Source organism: Microchirus variegatus (assembly GCF_963457635.1).
Source record: "Microchirus variegatus genome assembly, chromosome: 6".
Classification (NCBI taxonomy): Eukaryota; Metazoa; Chordata; class Actinopteri; order Pleuronectiformes; family Soleidae; genus Microchirus; species Microchirus variegatus.
This window is the reverse complement of record NC_139807.1, coordinates 33,885,707-33,906,077: the sequence shown is the minus strand read 5'-3', so window position 1 is coordinate 33,906,077 and position 20,371 is coordinate 33,885,707. Positions and strand designations below refer to the sequence as shown.

The 20,371-nt window shown below is 41.4% G+C and overlaps 1 protein-coding gene across 1 annotated transcript in view; it reads right to left on the bottom strand.

Moving 5' to 3' along the window:
- Positions 1-4,609: 4,609 nt before the first annotated feature.
- Positions 4,610-20,371, bottom strand: part of prtga (protogenin homolog a (Gallus gallus)) — a gene marked incomplete at both ends in the record, with an annotated part of 20,219 nt that continues 4,457 nt past the window's right edge. Inside the window, 17 exon segments of the mRNA XM_083890885.1 lie at positions 4,610-5,113; positions 5,221-5,337; positions 5,472-5,589; positions 6,265-6,416; positions 6,418-6,575; positions 7,037-7,207; positions 7,289-7,416; positions 8,821-9,007; positions 9,086-9,181; positions 12,486-12,677; positions 13,294-13,599; positions 14,479-14,643; positions 16,017-16,264; positions 17,596-17,755; positions 17,843-18,142; positions 19,399-19,532; positions 19,612-19,756. Coding sequence (XP_083747011.1) covers positions 4,610-5,113; positions 5,221-5,337; positions 5,472-5,589; positions 6,265-6,416; positions 6,418-6,575; positions 7,037-7,207; positions 7,289-7,416; positions 8,821-9,007; positions 9,086-9,181; positions 12,486-12,677; positions 13,294-13,599; positions 14,479-14,643; positions 16,017-16,264; positions 17,596-17,755; positions 17,843-18,142; positions 19,399-19,532; positions 19,612-19,756 — 3,281 coding nt within the window.

The window sequence follows — 20,371 nt, the reverse complement described above, 5'->3', positions numbered from 1 at the left end:
ATAAAGAACAGATACTGATATAACACAAATATACTTCACCATATTCTGGATTTTAAATCCCTTCAGTCAGTTCAAGTCAAACAGACAAACTCCTACAGGAGAGTGATCTGCAGCAAACCTCTGAATACACAACATGTAAAATGAAGCTGTCATGTTGAATGGTGAAAACAGGAGTGAAACCAGAGTGAAAGTGGAGTGAAAGTGGAGTGAACAACAACGATCACACCACAGGTGTGTGATGGTCTCCAGTGATTCACCTGCTGTATAAATGTTGGTTTGTCTTCAGATCAGAGAAGAAATGAAGAAAAACGTCCAGAGTTTGTAGATTTGACAGAGTTTAAGAAAAACACGTGGACTGAACTTCTTAGTAAATGTGTGATGGAAATGAAGCTCTGAGCTCATGTTGGTGTTTCCTTTGTTACAGAGACTGCTGTGGTAAAAGGAAAAGATATGTGTGTGTGTGTGTGTGTGTGTGTGTGTGTGTGTGTGTGTTACAGACTGTGACTTCCTGTCAGTCGACAGAGGACGTTCACTTAACAGTTACTTTAACTGAATAAATGTGATATATGTTACGTTTGTTAGAGTTTCTAAACATTGACAGTAAAAACAAAAGCACTTTTCATTTTTTGTACTTTATTATTTAAACTGACAGGTTTTTTTCATCATTGAACACTTTCTAAAATCTTCTAAAAATTAAACATTTTGCAGACAAACATTAGAAAAACATACATTCACTTTCCTCTTAAAGGACGAGCAGCTGTGAGTTTGACTGTGAATGACCCACAACTGCTCTGTCGCACAACATTACTGCACAATTAAAAACACAATTCCTCTCTTTGTCACAGTGTATTTCCTCTGCAGCTATAAATAAAGAACGTTTGTGTTGCTTTGGTTAAACTCTTGTCAAACTAAAAACTAAAGTAGAAATGACTTCACTTCTGTTTTATCTTTAAAGACAAAAAATAAAAGATAAAACATCTTGATTTTGCTTCCTGAAAGTACAACATAAATATTATACTGTTGTAAAACAACACAAAGGTAAAGGTAATACTTTACTACAGAGTTCTGCTGATGTGCAGCTGTGACCTTCAAAATAAAATCTTTGGTTTGGAAAAACGTTTCTCTGATTGTTTCACTTTTATCCCAAAATGATTGAATCCTGCACAAAATCCTCTGATTAAAAACTCACTCGTGTAAATAAACAGAATCAATATGATAATATAACAGAGTGTATTTGTCTGTTTACAACACGTGAGGAGGAACTGTGTGACAGGAGACTGATGATTAATCTGAGGGATTATTATTATCATTAGGTCAAAGGTCACTGATGTGCAAGGCTTAATCTGAGGAGAGAGAACTGTTCTCCAAGGTTTAATCTGAGGAGAGAGAACTGTTCTCCAAGGTTTAATCTGAGGAGTGAGAACTGTTCTCCAAGGCTTAATCTGAGGAGAGAGAACTGTTCTCCAAGGCTTAATCTGAGGAGTGAGAACTGTTCTCCAAGGCTTAATCTGAGGAGTGAGAAATGTTCTCCAAGGCTTAATCTGAGGAGTGAGAACTGTTCTCCAAGACTTAATCTGAGGAGTGAGAATTGTTCTCCAAGGCTTAATCTGAGGAGTGAGAATTGTTCTCCAAGGCTTAATCTGAGGAGAGAGAACTGTTCTCCAAGGCTTAATCTGAGGAGAGAGAACTGTTCTCCAAGGCTTAATCTGAGGAGAGAGAACTGTTCTCCAAGGCTTAATCTGAGGAGTGAGAACTGTTCTCCAAGGCTTAATCTGAGGAGAGAGAACTGTTCTCCAAGGCTTAATCTGAGGAGTGAGAACTGTTCTCCAAGGCTTAATCTGAGGAGAGAGAACTGTTCTCCAAGGCTTAATCTGAGGAGTGAGAACTGTTCTCCAAGGCTTAATCTGAGGAGTGAGAACTGTTCTCCAAGGCTTAATCTGAGGAGAGAGAACTGTTCTCCAAGGCTTAATCTGAGGAGTGAGAACTGTTCTCCAAGGCTTAATCTGAGGAGAGAGAACTGTTCTCCAAGGCTTAATCTGAGGAGTGAGAAATGTTCTCCAAGGCTTAATCTGAGGAGTGAGAACTGTTCTCCAAGACTTAATCTGAGGAGTGAGAATTGTTCTCCAAGGCTTAATCTGAGGAGTGAGAATTGTTCTCCAAGGCTTAATCTGAGGAGAGAGAACTGTTCTCCAAGGCTTAATCTGAGGAGAGAGAACTGTTCTCCAAGGCTTAATCTGAGGAGAGAGAACTGTTCTCCAAGGCTTAATCTGAGGAGTGAGAACTGTTCTCCAAGGCTTAATCTGAGGAGAGAGAACTGTTCTCCAAGGCTTAATCTGAGGAGTGAGAACTGTTCTCCAAGGCTTAATCTGAGGAGAGAGAACTGTTCTCCAAGGCTTAATCTGAGGAGTGAGAATTGTTCTCCAAGGCTTAATCTGAGGAGAGAGAACTGTTCTCCAAGGCTTAATCTGAGGAGTGAGAACTGTTCTCCAAGGCTTAATCTGAGGAGTGAGAACTGTTCTCCAAGGCTTAATCTGAGGAGAGAGAACTGTTCTCCAAGGCTTAATCTGAGGAGTGAGAACTGTTCTCCAAGGCTTAATCTGAGGAGAGAGAACTGTTCTCCAAGGCTTAATCTGAGGAGAGAGAACTGTTCTCCAAGGCTTAATCTGAGGAGTGAGAACTGTTCTCCAAGGCTTAATCTGAGGAGTGAGAACTGTTCTCCAAGACTTAATCTGAGGAGTGAGAACTGTTCTCCAAGGCTTAATCTGAGGAGAGAGAACTGTTCTCCAAGCCTTAATCTGAGGAGAGAGAACTGTTCTCTAAGGTTTAATCTGAGGAGTGAGAATTGTTCTCCAAGGCTTAATCTGAGGAGAGAGAACTGTTCTCCAAGGCTTAATCTGAGGAGAGAGAACTGTTCTCCAAGGCTTAATCTGAGGAGAGAGAACTGTTCTCCAAGGCTTAATCTGAGGAGAGAGAACTGTTCTCCAAGGCTTAATCTGAGGAGAGAGAACTGTTCTCCAAGGCCGCGTTTGAATCTTTGGTGGAATGTGTTTGGATGATTCTTCTAAAATAAAATCAGGGAGCAAACGTTTCTTTTTCTTTTTCTGCGTCTCAGTCACCGATCGTTCACCGATCGTTCACCGGTTTTTCATCGATTGTTCACCGATTGTTCATCGACTCATCAAACAAAACTACTTTGCAGACAAGTGCTAATTTTCATCTACTCTACAGCAAAACAACAGTAACTACAGTGTGTACTCAGTAGTACATATATTCTAATAAAAATATAGAGTTTTTTTCACTTCTTCACGTTCATGTGTGATTAAACTCATTCTTCATGTGTGGAGTTTGATCTTCACACTAAGTCGAGCTGAAGCTGCTCGTTGGTTCAGAAAAAGCCGAGATGATCAGACCTGATCTGCACAAACATTATCAAAGATACATTCATAACATATTCAATACGACAAGAGTTTAGTACTGAGAAGATACCCTGTCACTTCACTGTGTACAAATACACGCTTTTTTCAAATGTACTAAACCTTGTTCCCTGAGTTTAGAAAAACAATAAAACAAATAAAAATCAATTCTTAAAGGAGGTAGTATAAAACAGGAGGAGGAGGGCAGCTGCTGCACGACCATAATAATGGACACAACAACATTATTAATACTGGCTCAGTTCCTCAGCAGCGCCCCCTAGCCATCCCATAAATCACAACAACATAGTTCTTAAATACACAGTGGGAGGTTTAGCCCGAGCTAAACCGAGGTAGATAATCTTCCTTTTCACTCCAGTGATAAAACTCTCTTAAATAAGTCAAACATTCACGGTGAGATTTCTCTGGAAATAAACATTCAAGTACAAATGAAGAGAGAACGACAAACAAAGACATTCAGTAAAAAGGTCAAAGGTCAAAGGTTAAGAAAAGAAAAGTCTTTCTCTCTGTACGTTAAAGGAACTCTTCCACATTTAGGGAATTGTTTTCTTGGAGACTTTGATGAGGAGATGATCAAACTTTCACTGACAGCATGTACAGTTATTACTTATCCAGACAAAGGTCAAAGGTCAAAGGTCAGCCTGTTTCCAGTATTTAAGCTAACAGTGCCATGAATCTCCTCATCAAAATACCAACAAGAAATTGAGCAAATCCTAAAAGGGTAAAACTATTCCTTTGATGAACCGTACACCACTGCCTACACACACACACACACACACACACACACACACACACACACACACACACACACACTCTTGTACTTGCTGCATACTGAGGACCAGGTAAAAGTGCTGACAAAGTGAGGACCAGCATTTCCACTTTATAAATCAACACAATTACAAATATCTACTTCATGAATGACATCTATAAAAAAAACTACTGGGTGCAGTACCATAACCTGTCTGCAGGTGGAGCCCCCGAAAAGGGGGTTTTGCACCAAATTGAGGAACTGTGTTAAAAACAGAGTATAGCATGTTTACAACCAAAGGAAGTTATTTCAATGAAAACAAAGTGAGGACCGGACAAAATGTCCTCACTTTGTAAAAATGACCTCACTTTGTTGGTTAAAAACCCTCACTGGTCCTCAGTGTGCTGCAAGTACAAGAACACACACACACTCAGCAGACTCCATCATGACCCACCTCCTCCTCCGACAGCTGGTTATGTTCTTCAGCAGATCTGCTGTCCTCAGCACTGTCCCTGTCCTCAGCACTGTCCTCTGCACTGTCCTCTGCACTGTCCCTGTCCTCTGCACTGTCCTCTGCACTGTCCTCTGCACTGTCCCTGTCCTCAGCACTGTCCTCTGCACTGTCCCTGTCCTCTGCACTGTCCCTGTCCTCTGCACTGTCCTCTGCACTGTCCCTGTCCTCTGCACTGTCCTCTGCGGTCATAGACGGCAGACGGCTGCAGACTCCTGACGACAGGTCGCTCGTCTCCGTCTCGTCGTGAGAGAATCGTCCAGAGTCGGTCGTCTCGTGACTGTCCTCGCTGTTTGAAGATCCCTCCGTGTCTCCAGGACGCCTGAGCAGGACCTGCAGGGTTCTGCAGCTCTGGTCTGCAGACAGCTCCTCCTCATAGGTCAACACTGTGGTGCCCGGGTGGTAAGAGACAGAACCATGATTCTGCAGCACAGAGACACACAGACTTTACTCCAGTCTTACATTTGTCTGCAGTCAAACATGTCAGTGGTTTGTGGTCTTTAAGCAGCTTCTCTAAACCAAAGTCTCACCTTCACTGATTCACTCTCCTGTTTCCTGTTTTTACTGAAGGAAAACCACTTGTTTTTCTTCTTGTCAGAACTGTGATGAACTGGACCGAGACAGTTAATCATGAGGTTTGTTCCACCCTGAGAAAAAGTGAGAAAAGTGAACACGGATGAGTCTCAGTTAAAGTTAACTGTTTTGACATAATATTACTTTACTTTACTTTCATGTTGCATGTTAAAGTGTTAAAGTGTTAAAATGTTAAAATGTTGCGAACCTTTGCATCAATGAAATGGTTTGGACTCGTCATCGTCACAGTGACGTCCAAACTGTCCTCAGTCTGTCCATCACAGTCCTGTTGTCCTCTGTACGACTTCACTGCTGACGACGACGTCCTGGAAACACACACACAAATAAACACACAAACAATAAACAAATGAACAGATAAACAATAAACAAATGCACAGACACACAATAAACAAATAAACAAACAATAAACAAATGAACAAATAAACAAACTAACTAATAAACACAATAAACAAATAAACAAACACACAAACAAACCATAAACAAATGAACAAACATCAAACAAATGCACAGACACACAATAAACAAATAAACAAACAAACAATAAACAAATGAACAAATAAACAATAAACAAATGAATAAACACACACAATAAACAAATAAACAAACAAACTAATAAACAAATAAACAAACAAACCATAAAAAATGAACAAACAAATAAATAAACAAATGAACAAATAAATGAACAAACAAACAAATAATCAAACAAACAATAAACAAATAAACCCACAAACAAACAAATAATCAAACAAACAATTAACAAATAACCAAATAAACAAACAATAAACAAACACAAAAACAATAAACAAAAAAATCAAACAAACAATGAACATGCACACAATAAACAAACATACAAACAAACAAACAAACAAACAAATAAATATATAAATAAACAATAAACTTTGCACACACACACAAACAAACAAAACAAACGATAAACACACATATAAACAAACAAAGAGTCAGAAAGTCAAAGGTCAAACCTGTTCTTTCCTCTGAAGACGATGATGAAAACACAGATGATGATGAAGATGAGAGAGATGAAGACGCCCAACGTGATTCCAGTCACTGAGCTTTCACCAAGGAGAAGGACTGTGGAGGACACACAGTCAGTGTGTGTGTGTGTATGTGTGTGTGTGTGTGTGTGACAACTGACCTGTGGAGATATCTGACCACACTGTCAGTTCCACTGTGGAACAGAACGGTCCATCACCAACGTCGTTGGAGGCAGAAACTTTGACCAAGTAAACGTGAGCAGGCTTCAGGTTCTCCAGCAGAACCATAGTCATCGACCCTGGAAGAGAAATTTAATCAGTCATTCATGTAAACATAGTATTTAGTAGATCTAGATATAATATTTATAGTAGAGTATTTTCTTTAAACAACAAGGATAGGCTTCATTTTCTTTCTTGTAGTTGGATAAGAAGAATACAATCATATCTGTCAATAAATGCTAAACTGAACCCATAGGCAAATTAGCTTAGCTTAGCATAAAGACTGGAAATATGTGAAAACCTTCCTGTTCTGTCCGAAGTGTCAGGATGATAATGACTATTATTATATATATATGGATCATTTCCTGATTTTCAAAAATTCATTAAAATTATTCCTTAAGAGATTTGCGAATATTTTCAACAGATCCTTGTTCAGGACAATGTCGACTATTATGATGGTGAATTTCAAGAATTTCCAAGATACTTTTTTTTTGACATGAGGACAGAAGGTCTTATGTTCTCTCTCTTATAATCTCCTCACCTTCTCTGTGCAGAACTTTCCATTCACCATCAATCCATGCATTTCTGGACGTGTAGAGGATGGTGTAGCGCGTCACAGCTACGTTAGCTTCATTCGGAGGCTTCCATGACACCAGTGCTGTGTCTCCTTCAATCAGAGTCACTTTCACATTGGAAGGTGGTAACAATGGAGCTGTGATGGGAGGAAAAGAACAAGGTCAAGAACAAACACTACAAACTGTTAATCATCTTCATTCTGTGGTTCTGAGCTCACCTTCAGCTAAAGTGCTCTGATAAACCACAGGACTCCAAGGACTGGACAGATGATCCATGTGAAGGCGAATCGCAAATTCATACTTTGTGTTTGGCTGAAGATCTTTGAGAAGAAGACTCTGCTCATTCCTGCAGGATGAAGATCAAACACATGATTAACACTTTATTCTCCACATGAGGACGGCAGTCAGCTGACAGGGGGCGGAGTCACACCCTGGACAGGGGGCGGAGTCACACCCTAGACAGGGGGCGGAGTCACACCCTGGTCAGGTCAACAGTCCATCACATGGACAACCATTCACTTTCACACTCACACACTTAAAAACTGGAGAACCTGGAGAAAACCCAGGTGTATATGTGGAGAACATGTGGAGAACATGTGGAGAACATGTGGAGAACATGTGGAGAACGTTGAGAACACGTGGAGAACATGTGGAGAACACGTGGAGAACATGTGGAGAACATGTGGAGAACACGTGGAGAACATGTAGAGAACATGTGGAGAACACGTAGAGAACACATGGAGAACATGTGGAGAACATGTGGAGAACACGTGGAGAACACGTAGAGAACATGTGGAGAACACGTGGAGAACACGTGGAGAACACGTGGAGAACAGGTGGAGAACATGTGGAGAACAGGTGGAGAACGCGTAGAAAACACGTGGAGAACATGTGGAGAACATGTGGAGAATACATGGAGAACATTAGGAGAACAGGTGGAGAACAAGTGGAGAACAGGTGGAGAACATGTGGAGAACACGTGGAGAACATGTGGAGAACACGTAGAGAACACATGGAGAACATGTGGAGAACATGTGGAGAACGCGTAGAGAACATGTGGAGAACATGTGGAGAACACGTGGAGAACACATGGAGAACATGTGGAGAACAGGTGGAGAACAGGTGGAGAACAGGTGGAGAACGCGTAGAAAACACGTGGAGAACATGTGGAGAACATGTGGATAATACATGGAGAACATGTGGAGAATAGGTGGAGAACAAGTGGAGAACAGGTGGAGAACAAGTAGAGAACAGGTGGAGAACAAGTGGAGAACAGGTGGAGAACAAGTAGAGAACATGTGGAGAACACGTGGAGAATATATAGAGAACATGTAAAGAATATATAGAGAACATGTGGAGAACAGGTGGAGAAGAAGTGGAGAAGATGTGGAGAACATGTAGAGAACATGTGGAGAACATGTGGAGAACACGTGGAGAACATGTGGAGAACACGTGGAGAACACATGGAGAACATGTGGAGAACACGTGGAGAACCCGTAGAGAACATGTGAAGTCTACACAGTTGAACTGGGTCACAAACCCAGACCTTTCAGCATTAGCCACTCCCCCTCAGTGTGACCTCATGATATTGATGTACATGTGGTTAGAGGTGAACTGTCTCTTAATGACCAGCAGGTGGTGATGTGGAGCTGTTGTGTCAGACATCATCTCATCAGTGCTGCTGTAAAGAAACTGAACTGACTCTGAATGACTTTGAAGAAGATTAAAGATGTGAGTTTAAAGTTCTCACGTCTGCAGGTAAAGAACCAGAGAAGCGTTCTTCAGCCCAACAGCGTGACAGCGGACGGTGTAGTTGACGTTGTGTCTGGAGGTGAAGGTCGGACGACTCCAGAGCAGAAACACAGAGCTGGAACTGTTGGTCTTGGCGTGAACGTTGTGCGGTGGAGGAGGAGGAGGAACCAGGCGATCTCGAACAGCTGAAGAACAAAATACATGAGTTTATAACAAATGATCATTCAAATATATTCAGTATTTGTTTTTCCTGAAGGACTCACAGACGCAGCCTGGAGTGCTGACAGTCTGATCTGCCTGGTAACCGTCGCCCATAAAGTTATACGCCAGCAGCTTAACGTGGTACTTCTTCCTTGGATCTGCATTCAGAAAAAGCAGGAAAATAAAAAAAGGTTTAAATAAATCACGTCATAAAAACACAAACACTGGAGTGTAATAATTCATCATGAGAGGGCGATGGACTGTGGGAGGAGCCTGACTGTGAGGATGAAGCAGCGTGAGCTCCACCATCCATCACCCTGTCATCCATCACCCTGTCATCCATCACCCTGTCATCCATCACCCTGTCATCCATCACCCTGTCATCCATCACCCTGTCATCCACTCTTTTCACTGCAGATACGTGGACTCAGTGGACACTCCTACTGAAGACCACAATCTGGGGGTTCAACAGCAGTGGTAGGACTCAGTGACCATGAAGACCCTGAAGACCATGAAGACCATGAAGACCATGAAGACCCTGAAGACCATGAAGACCATGAAGACCCTGAAGACCCTGAAGACCATGAAGACCCTGAAGACCATGAAGACCATGAAGACCCTGAAGACCCTGAAGACCATGAAGACCATGAAGACCATGAAGACCATGAAGACCATGAAGACCATGAAGACCCTGAAGACCATGAAGACCATGAAGACCCTGAGCTCTGACCAAATGTCCATTTAACCCTTTAAAGTGTGCAGATGACGGATCAGTGTAAAGGAGGAGGAGGAGGAGGAAGAAGAGGAGACCACAGGAGGTGAATCTGTGTCCATGGAGGCTAAAGAAGTGAGGGAGGGGGGAGGTGAAGTGGAGACACTTCACCTCCCCCCTCCCCCCCTCGCCTGAGGACAGGTCAGAGGTCAGAGGTCAGGCTGAGATAAAACTGAAAGAATCTGAGGTCATGGGTGTGAAATATGAGACGAGCCTCGTTCTCTCACTGAGTTCAACTGAACAACTACCAATAATCAATAATCACAAACTGTGTCAATCAGCTGCTGACAAACACAACACAACTCAACACAACACAACAACATGACAACACAACACAACTAAACAACAATTAATAATCACCAACACAAACTCTGTCTTCAGCTGCTGACAAACACAACACAACACAACAATCAATAATCACCAACACAAACTCACACAACACAACACAACACAACACAACACAACACAACACAACACAGCGAAACAGCAATCAATAATCAATCATTAATCACCAACACAAACTCTGCTGACCAACACAACACAATGGCAGAGGAGTTGTGAGTGTGAAGCTGTGACATCTGGGCCTTTGACCTTTGACATGGAATCCTTGCAAAAGAGGGAGGGGCTACAGGGCCTCACTCTGGGGGGGAGGGGGAGGGGCCAAAAGACCAAGAGTCACATTTTAAAATGTAACTTCAGAGGTGATAAGAGAAAACTCCTGAAACTCTCGACGACAACAACAACAACAACAACAACAACAACAACAACTCACTTTAAGTGACTTCATCACGTTTTCATACATTAATAATAAATCATCAAATCAGTGAGTGATCGTTAATCTGAAGTTAAATTCATTTCAATAATCTGGGTTTTTATCTTCTGTATGAAATTCACTCTTTGATGACAAAAATATTTCATCATTTCATCATTTCATCATCGTTCATGTTGTCATTTGTGTTCACTCTCTTTGTCCCTGTGAAAAAACTCAGGCCTGAACAGAAGTCGTAAAAAAGTCAACTCCTGCATGAACTCCTCACAAACACCAACATCTATCATCTCACTCCTCTTCTCCTCCTCCTAACTCCTCCTCCTCCTTACTCCTCCTCCTCCTAACTCCTCCTCCTCCTAACTCCTCCTCCTTACTCCTCCTCCTCCTCATGAATAGATAGAAATGTGAGGTGCAGTTAAAATAATATCAGTTTGGTCTTAAATAGTGATTTGATTTGTGAAAGTTTGTCCTTTTGACACTTCACTCAGGCCTCATGTGTCCTCATGTGTCCACATGTGTCCTCATGTGTCCTCATGTGTCCTCATGTGTCCACGTGTCCTCATGTGTCCACATGTGTCCTCATGCGTCCTCATGTGTCCTCATGTGTCCACATGTGTCCACATGTGTCCTCATGTGTCCTCATGTGTCCACATGTGTCCTCATGTGTCCTCATGCGTCCTCATGTGTCCTCATGCGTCCTCATGCGTCCTCATGTGTCCTCATGTGTCCTCATGCGTCCACATGTGTCCTCATGTGTCCTCATGTGTCCACATGTGTCCTCATGTGTCCTCATGTGTCCTCATGTGTCCTCATGTGTCCTCATGAGGACACATGAGGACACTGTTTGACCACAGCTGTTTGACCACAGCTCACAGGACATTGTTTGACCGCAGCTCAGTTGGTGGAGGTTTTTAGGTTGTATTCAGGTTGTTTTCAGGTTGTATTTCCTCTCTGTCTTTCTAAGGGTAATAAAGTGTTTGAAAGACAAACACAAAGAGAGTCTTTGATGTTCCTCTGTTTCCTCTGTGCTCAGAGTCATAAACACATCATAAATCAGCTGCTTTATTATCACAGAGGAACAAAACCATGAGTTTCTGTTTGATGCTAATTCAGCTGCTTTAATATTTATCTTCATTTATCTTCATTTATCCTCGTTTATCCTCATTTATCCTCATTTATCTTCATTTATCCTCATTTATCTTCATTTATCTTCAGTTTCCTGTTTTTCCTGAACATGATTCTTCAGTCAGAACCAAACAGATGAAACAAGAACAATCCAAACCCTGTGAATGACAGTTTCTGCAGCTTTGTTCAAACACAAGAGTCAGAGTGAACACTTTGGTCAGTTCTGATGGAGAAGTCAGCTGCTGACCACCTGCTGACCTTATGACCTTATGACCTTATGACCACAGATGGACTCAAACCCTCAGCCGTCGCTTCCTCCCTCAAATAAAAAAGGCCAAAATGAATCTGACCTAAAGGCCACAGTCCAGTCACACACACACGCACGCACACACACACACACACACACACACACACACACACACACACACACACATAAAAACTGTGCAGTACAAACGCTCTGAGCTGATGATGATGATGTAATAACATGTAGAGAACTATTACATCATCATCATCATCATCATCATCATCGTGGATGATGATGATGATGATGATGATGATGATGATGATGATAATGATGATAATAATGATGACGATGATGATGTTGATGATGATGAAGATGATGATGATGATAATGATAATGATGATGATGATGATAATGATGATGATAATGATGATGAAGATGATGATAATGATAATGATGATGATGATGATAATGAAGATGATGATGATGATGAAGATGATGATGATGATGATGATGATGATGATGATAATGATGAAGATGATGATGAAGACTCACCTAACCCCGTGATGATGTGGGCGTGTTCTAAGGAGCTGAGCTGCAGAGGAACGTTCTCCGTCTGAATCTCCTCCTCGTGATAGAAGAGTCTAAAACCTTCTACAGCAGCAGAGTTCTTCAGTGACAGACTCCAGTGGACAGAGAGGGTAGTGCAGTTCAGAGGCTCCAGGTGAAGCTCAGGAGCCAGAGGAACTGAGCAGGAACCAACATTCACAAGGTTAGTAACACACATTCACCTGGTTCTCACTCCTGCTCCTGGTGTTAGATGTTTCCATCACATCTGATTCTAACAAACAGGTGTTTCTCAGACCATGACTGAGCAGAGAAACATCTAAAACCAGGACCAGGACTCTGTCTGTGGACACCCCTCCCCCACCCTCTAATAGTCTTTCCCAGCCTGAGTCGCTCCCTTTATGAGCCCTGACTGAAGCTCTTCAGTGTTAGTGACAGTGGAGGTCAAAGGTCACAGAGTAACTAATGCAGAGGCTTAACAAAATCATTCACTTTAAACTCTTTAAACCCTTTAAACTATTTAAACTTCAGCGTTTTTAAAACAACACTTTTCTATTTAACTCTTCCCTCATGTTCCTTTAAAACTCACTAACACCTCGTAACTACACTTTAAAAACTTGTAACTACACTTTAAAAACTTGTAACTACACTTTAAAAACTTGTAACTACACTTTAATACTTCGTAACTACACTTTAAAAACTCGTAACTACACTTTAATACTTTGTAACAACACTTTAATACTTTGTAACTACACTTTAATACTTTGTAACTACACTTTAATAACTTTTATCGTACCTCGAGCGCTGGAGGCCTTGGGCGTGCGGTGGGCGGTCCACGCTGACTCCTCCCCCCAGCCCACAGCGGTAGCAGCAGTGATACGTAGCAGATAAACAGTGTCCGGCTGCAGGTTGTTCAGGTGAAAACGTCTTGTGTCTCCTGATAATTCAACCTGTGACATCGTGATCTCAGCGATGGTTCGATACGACACACGATACGAAGAAACTCGACCACGACTCAGCTTCTCTGGAAGAGGCTGCCATGACACAAGGATGTCTGTAGGACTGTGACTGGTCAGGCTGAGCTCAGGAGCCCGGAGAGGAACTGGTGAGTGAACCAGAGTGAACAAGAGTGTGAATCAGAGGGAATCAGAGTGAACGAGTGTGAATGAGAGTGAATCACAGTGAATGAGAGTGAATGAGAGTGAACGAGAGTGAATGAGAGTGAATGAGAGGGAACGAGTGTGAATGAGAATGAATCACAGTGAACGAGTGTGAATCAGAGTGAATCACAGTGAATGAGAGTGAATGAGAGTGAACGAGAGTGAACGAGTGTGAATGAGAGTGAATCACAGTGAACGAGTGTGAATCAGAGGGAATCAGAGTGAATGAGTGTGTATGAGAGTGAATCACAGTGAATGAGAGTGAACGAGAGTGAACGAGAGTGAATCACAGTGAATCACAGTGAACGAGTGTGAATCAGAGTAAATCACAGTGAATGAGAGTGAATGAGAGTGAACGAGAGTGAATCACAGTGAATCACAGTGAACGAGTGTGAATCAGAGGGAATCAGATGAACGATTGTGAATGAGAGTGAATGAGAGTGAACGAGTGTGAATGAGAGTGAATCACAGTGAACGAGTGTGAATCAGAGGGAATCAGAGTGAATGAGTGTGAACGAGTGTGTATGAGAGTGAATGAGAGTGAATGAGAGGGAATCAGAGTGAATCACAGTGAATGAGAGTGAATGAGAGTGAACGAGAGTGAATCAGAGTGAACAAGAGTGAATCAGAGTGAACAAGAGTGAATCAGAGTGAACGAGAGTGAACAAGAGTGAACGAGTGTGAATGAGAGTGAACGAGTGTGAATGACAGTGAATCATTGATGATCAGTGCCTGTATTTCCTATGTGTTTATTTCCTGTATTTCCTGTGTGTTTATTGAGTTTATCATTGAGTTTATTGATGGATGATGAGTTTCCTCACCGTCCTCGAGCGTTTGCTGGAACACATGGTCAGACATGCGACTTGCGCCCATGGGCATATACGCCACCACGTAGAAGGTGTAGTTATGAGCCGCCTCCAGGTCGTCGATGATGTAGCGAGTCGTATCGTTTCCGATGACCACTTGATATTCTTCGTTATTTAATCCTAAGACAAACGACGACAGCATAAAGAACGACATTCATTCATTCATTCATTTCTAAAGTCTTTCACCTTCATAAACACAGAAGTTAAACTCTCACAGAATTAAAGACATGAATCATTTGTTCCTTCTTCTCTTTCAGGTCTTTCTCAAACTTCTGCTCTGTGAACGTTTCTTTGTCACTGGATTTAAATCAAGTGCAGGAAAACCTTGATCCAACTTCCTCTTCTTCATTGTGACTTCCTCCTCCTCCTCCTCCTCCTCCTCCTCCTCCTCCTCCTCTGGACTTGAGTGCAGCAGGTGTTTTCTCCTCTTTCTCTTCGTTCTCTCCTTCAGGAGAAGTCAGTGTCTTTATAAGCTCGCAGACAAAGATCCTCTTGTCACTAACAGGAGTTTCCAGGAAAGAAGTGAACTTTGTGCTTTTTGAACTAAGCTTCTTCACCTTTGAGTCAGTGAAGAGGAAAACAGTCTGAAAACAGTCTTTATTTAAACTTCTCATGGTTCGTTTGTGCTTTATTCTCTGAGAAGAAGCTCCTGAAGCTCCTGAAGTTGTTGTTGTTCTTCTTCTCCATGTTGTTGTTGTTGTTCTTCTTCTCCATGTTGTTGTTCTTCTCCATGTTGTTGTTGTTCTTCTTCTCCATGTTGTTGTTGTTCTTCTTCTTCTCCATGTTGTTGTTCTTCTCCATGTTGTTGTTGTTCTTCTTCTCCATGTTGTTGTTGTTCTTCTTCTCCATGTTGTTGTTGTTCTTCTTCTCCATGTTGTTGTTGTTCTTCTTCTTCTCCATGTTGTTGTTCTTCTCCATGTTGTTGTTGTTCTTCTTCTCCATGTTGTTGTTGTTCTTCTTCTCCATGTTGTTGTTGTTGTTCTTCTTCTCCATGTTGTTGTTCTTCTCCATGTTGTTGTTGTTGTTCTTCTTCTCCATGTTGTTGTTGTTGTTCTTCTTCTCCATGTTGTTGTTGTTCTTCTTCTTCTCCATGTTGTTGTTGTTGTTCTTCTTCTCCATGTTGTTGTTGTTCTTCTTCTTCTCCATGTTGTTGTTGTTCTTCTTCTTCTCCATGTTGTTGTTGTTGTTCTTCTTCTCCATGTTGTTGTTGTTCTTCTTGTGTATCAGCCTCTTGTTAAACTTTCAGGTCAAAGCCTGAAGAGGTTAAAATTCTAATTTTTCCGCTCAGTCGTCATGGAAACGTGTCGCGTGTTAACGAGCGTTAACCTTTTACACAGCTCTAATTTAAACATGATCATCTTAAACATGATTATCTTAAACATGATTATCTTAAACATGATTATTTTAAACATGATTATTTTAAACATGATTATCTTAAACATGATTATCTTAAACATGCTGCTTGTTAGCATGTTTTGTTAGCATGGTCTCACCTTCAGCCTTCATGTAGTGCACAGAGTAAGCGATGACCCTGTCACAGTTGTAAAGTGGTCTCTCCCAGGACAGAAGGATTGCAGAGCTGGACACTGTGTCTGTGCTCAGACTTCTAGGAACACTAGGTCTATCTTCTGACATCACTACGATCAATCTGACCACAGTCAGTACTGAACCTTCTGTGTTCTCTGCTTCACACTGATACAGACCATCGTCCTCTGGAGTGATCTGAGTTATCACCAGCTTACTGTGACAGGGATACAGACAAAGTTACTGACACTGTTACTGACACTGTTACTGTGACAGGGACACAGACAAAGTTACTGACACTGTTACTGACACTGTTACTGTTACTGTGACAGGGACACAGACACAGACACAGACACTGTTACTGACACTGTTACTGTTACTGTTACTGTTACTGACACAGACACAGACACAGACACACACACACACACACACACAGACACACACACACACACAAACTAAAACAGCCTTAAATGACTTCCTTTCTACTGCAGGACAGTGAATCCTTCATCAGTGAGAAGATGAAAGAGTCTGTTGTGTTGTTAGATTGTTAACAGTTACATGTTGTGTTGTTAGATTGTTAACAGTTACATGTTGTGTTGTTAGATTGTTAACAGTTACATGTTGTGTTGTTAGATTGTTAACAGTTACATGTTGTGTTGTTAGATTGTTAACAGTTACATGTTGTGTTGTTAGATTGTTAACAGTTACATGTTGTGTTGTTAGATTGTTAACAGTTACATGTTGTGTTGTTAGATTGTTAACAGTTACATGTTGTGTTGTTAGATTGTTAACAGTTACATGTTGTGTTGTTAGATTGTTAACAGTTACATGTTGTGTTGTTAGATTGTTAACAGTTACATGTTGTGTTGTTAGATTGTTAACAGTTACATGTTGTGTTGTTAGATTGTTAACAGTTACCTGTTGTGTTGTTAGATTGTTAACAGTTACATGTTGTGTTGTTAGATTGTTAACAGTTACATGTTGTGTTGTTAGATTGTTAACAGTTACATGTTGTGTTGTTAGATTGTTAACAGTTACATGTTGTGTTGTTAGATTGTTAACAGTTACATGTTGTGTTGTTAGATTGTTAACAGTTACATGTTGTGTTGTTAGATTGTTAACAGTTACATGTTGTGTTGTTAGATTGTTAACAGTTACCTGTTGTGTTGTTAGATTGTTAACAGTTACATGTTGTGTTGTTAGATTGTTAACAGTTACATGTTGTGTTGTTAGATTGTTAACAGTTACATGTTGTGTTGTTAGATTGTTAACAGTTACCTGTTGTGTTGTTAGATTGTTAACAGTTACATGTTGTGTTGTTAGATTGTTAACAGTTACATGTTGTGTTGTTAGATTGTTAACAGTTACCTGTTGTGTTGTTAGATTGTTAACAGTTACATGTTGTGTTGTTAGATTGTTAACAGTTACATGTTGTGTTGTTAGATTGTTAACAGTTACATGTTGTGTTGTTAGATTGTTAACAGTTACATGTTGTGTTGTTAGATTGTTAACAGTTACATGTTGTGTTGTTAGATTGTTAACAGTTACCTGTTGTACATCTTGATTCGACCGTTGTTCTGAACCTTCTCGCCGTTCTTCAGCCACGTGATCTGAGGCGTCGGGATTCCTTCAGCCTGACAAACGAAGCGGGCGGTGCCAGCGCGAGGACGCGTCACACTCTCAGGCCACTCCACCAGAGAAGGGGGCGCTGTGGAGCATCACACACAGGTATGAAGCTTAACTAATCATACGTATATAATGATGATGATGATGATGATGATGATTATGTCTGTACCTAAGACGGTGACGTTGGCGGAGGTGACGGTGTGATTCCGTGTCCCTGGAGTGGTAGCTCTGCACAGATAAACTCCTCCGTGCTTTGGTTTGATGTCAGTTATCACTAGGTTTCCGTTTCCTAAGACCTTGGAGTTGTAGACGTCGATGGATCTGCCGTCCGCTCGACTCCAGGAGATGATTGGACGAGGGTTTCCTGTGGCCATGCACTCCAGAATCACACTGTGATGCAGCGACACCGACGTGTTCTGAGGAGCAGCGACGATACGAGGTCTCTGCAGGAGCTGAAGGTGAGGAGGAGCTGCAGAGAGGAGGAGGAGGAGGAGGAGGAGGAGGAGGAGGAGGAGGAGGAGGAGGAAGAGGATGATACCGGGGTCAGCGTCAGACGCAGCGACAAAAGCGTCATAAAACCATGTCTAACTTTAACAAACACAGACATGCTGTATACTCACAGAAAGGTCAGAAACTCAGCTAAAAGCTCATATAAACCATTCTGATGTTCACCAAACACAGTTAAAACACACATGGATCAAACAGCAGAAGGTGAAAAAACCCGTTACAAGATTCACAGATCCAGCCCCAAAATAAGAGCAAAACAACTGACTTTGAAGAAATACAAGCAGAAATGTTGTCTTACCTTTGCTGTTTATCAAAACAAGTTATTTCCACCAGAACAAAACCGCTTCTAATGAAGAACTACACTTCCCAGCATGCTTTGGGAACAAATCCCGGTCTGATTGATCATTACAGAGCGACATTAGATCGTTCTGATTAGAGAAAGGCGAATGTCCACACAAATGCGTCACATGCATTTATGTCCTTTTGACTCACTAATGAAGTGATTGACACACATTTGGAGACCAGGGTCTGATTCTATTGGTTTAGAGGTTTATAACGAGCTGTCAATCACCCTAATTGACCAAGATAAGCCAGAGCTATGGTGCTGAGTAACTGAAGACGCTGCAGAGTCACAGAGTTGTTATTACGCACCGCACAGGAACCATCCATTTACAGACAGTTATCATACAAAACAAGTTCTTCTTAGATCTGTAGTGACATACAAATAAAATTAAATGGGTTTTTAATAATTTGGTACCTAAGAAATCTCAAATAGCACAGATGGTGCCAAACTGAGCCAAAAGTGAGAACGCCCAGACATCTCTTTACTAAAACCTCTGTAATTTCACTCTGCTTCACTTCAGCAGCATCAGACTTTGCACAGCTCATGTCCACATGTTGTTACATGACCTCCATGTGTTTTTAAGCTCCTGCTGCATATTTTAAAGGTGATATTAGCTTTAAATGCAATATTTTTTTAGGAGAGAGAAAAAAATCCTTCAGTTACGCTGTGTTCTATGTACATTTACTCTGACACAGTGACATCTACAGTGAAACTTACACCTCTGGTGGAATCTCACAAGTGTTATATATAGTTTAATACCAAGATAATCCACGTAGAGCTTGTAACTGCATATGTTTACTCTATTTAGTTTAGTTTCATGTCATTTTAGAGCAGTGACTCCAAAAAGTGTTTAATCTGTTGTCGGTGACAAATACCCGGTGTGACGGTTAGCGTCGCTTCGCTGCTGCGGCGACGGCCGACGATGTTTGTGGCGACGCAGCGATAATTTCCAGCGTCTGACGTCTTCACGTCGATTATCTGCAGAACTCCAGAGGGCAGCACTGTGATTCTGAGGAAACAAAGAGTTTATGACAAACACGTTCTCTGAAGAGCGAAGACGTGGAAGATGAAGATCAGGCGCTTTTTACCGTTCAGTGGAAACAGGTAACGTGAGGCGATCGAGCTCCCACGTGATGACGGGACGAGGAAACGCAGCGATTCTGCAGGAAAACCTGACAACTGACCCTTCACTGACCACTGAAGACGAGGGCTGGAGAGTGAAGGAGGAGATACCTGCACACACACACACACACACACACACACACACACACACACACACACACAGTTAGTGTTAGTGTCTGATAGAGATCACAGACTGTAACCACATGACTGAGCATGACGCTAACGACGCTAACACGTTAGCATCACAGACTTAGACTGAAATTAAGTGGTTGCACTTTGGATTCAACAACATTCAGGGTTTTATTCTCATGTGTTCATTATTTTCATGTGTTCATTATTCTACATCATCACTGACTGATGACGTCACTGATGACATCACTGATCTTAAATGTGTGATTATAGGGAGTAAATGAGAAAATGGCTCAGAACAAATGACTGAAGTCAAAGTTGTAGATAAATAATATCATTTAAACAGAAGTTATATTTCACATATTTAAACTTTAAGCAGCTTCTAAATCAAATGTAAAGTTTAAGAGGAAAATAAGATTAAAAAAGTGTTTAATTCTAAACTTATCAACAATGAAAAGTTTCTCCTGCTTTTTGTTTTGTGAGATTATTAAACCACAGAAGAAGAAGAATGAAAACACAAATGAGTCAGTGAGTGTTTGGCAGATGTTCTGCTGCTCAAAGGCTGCAGGACAGACAACTGACCACTGACATCTGACC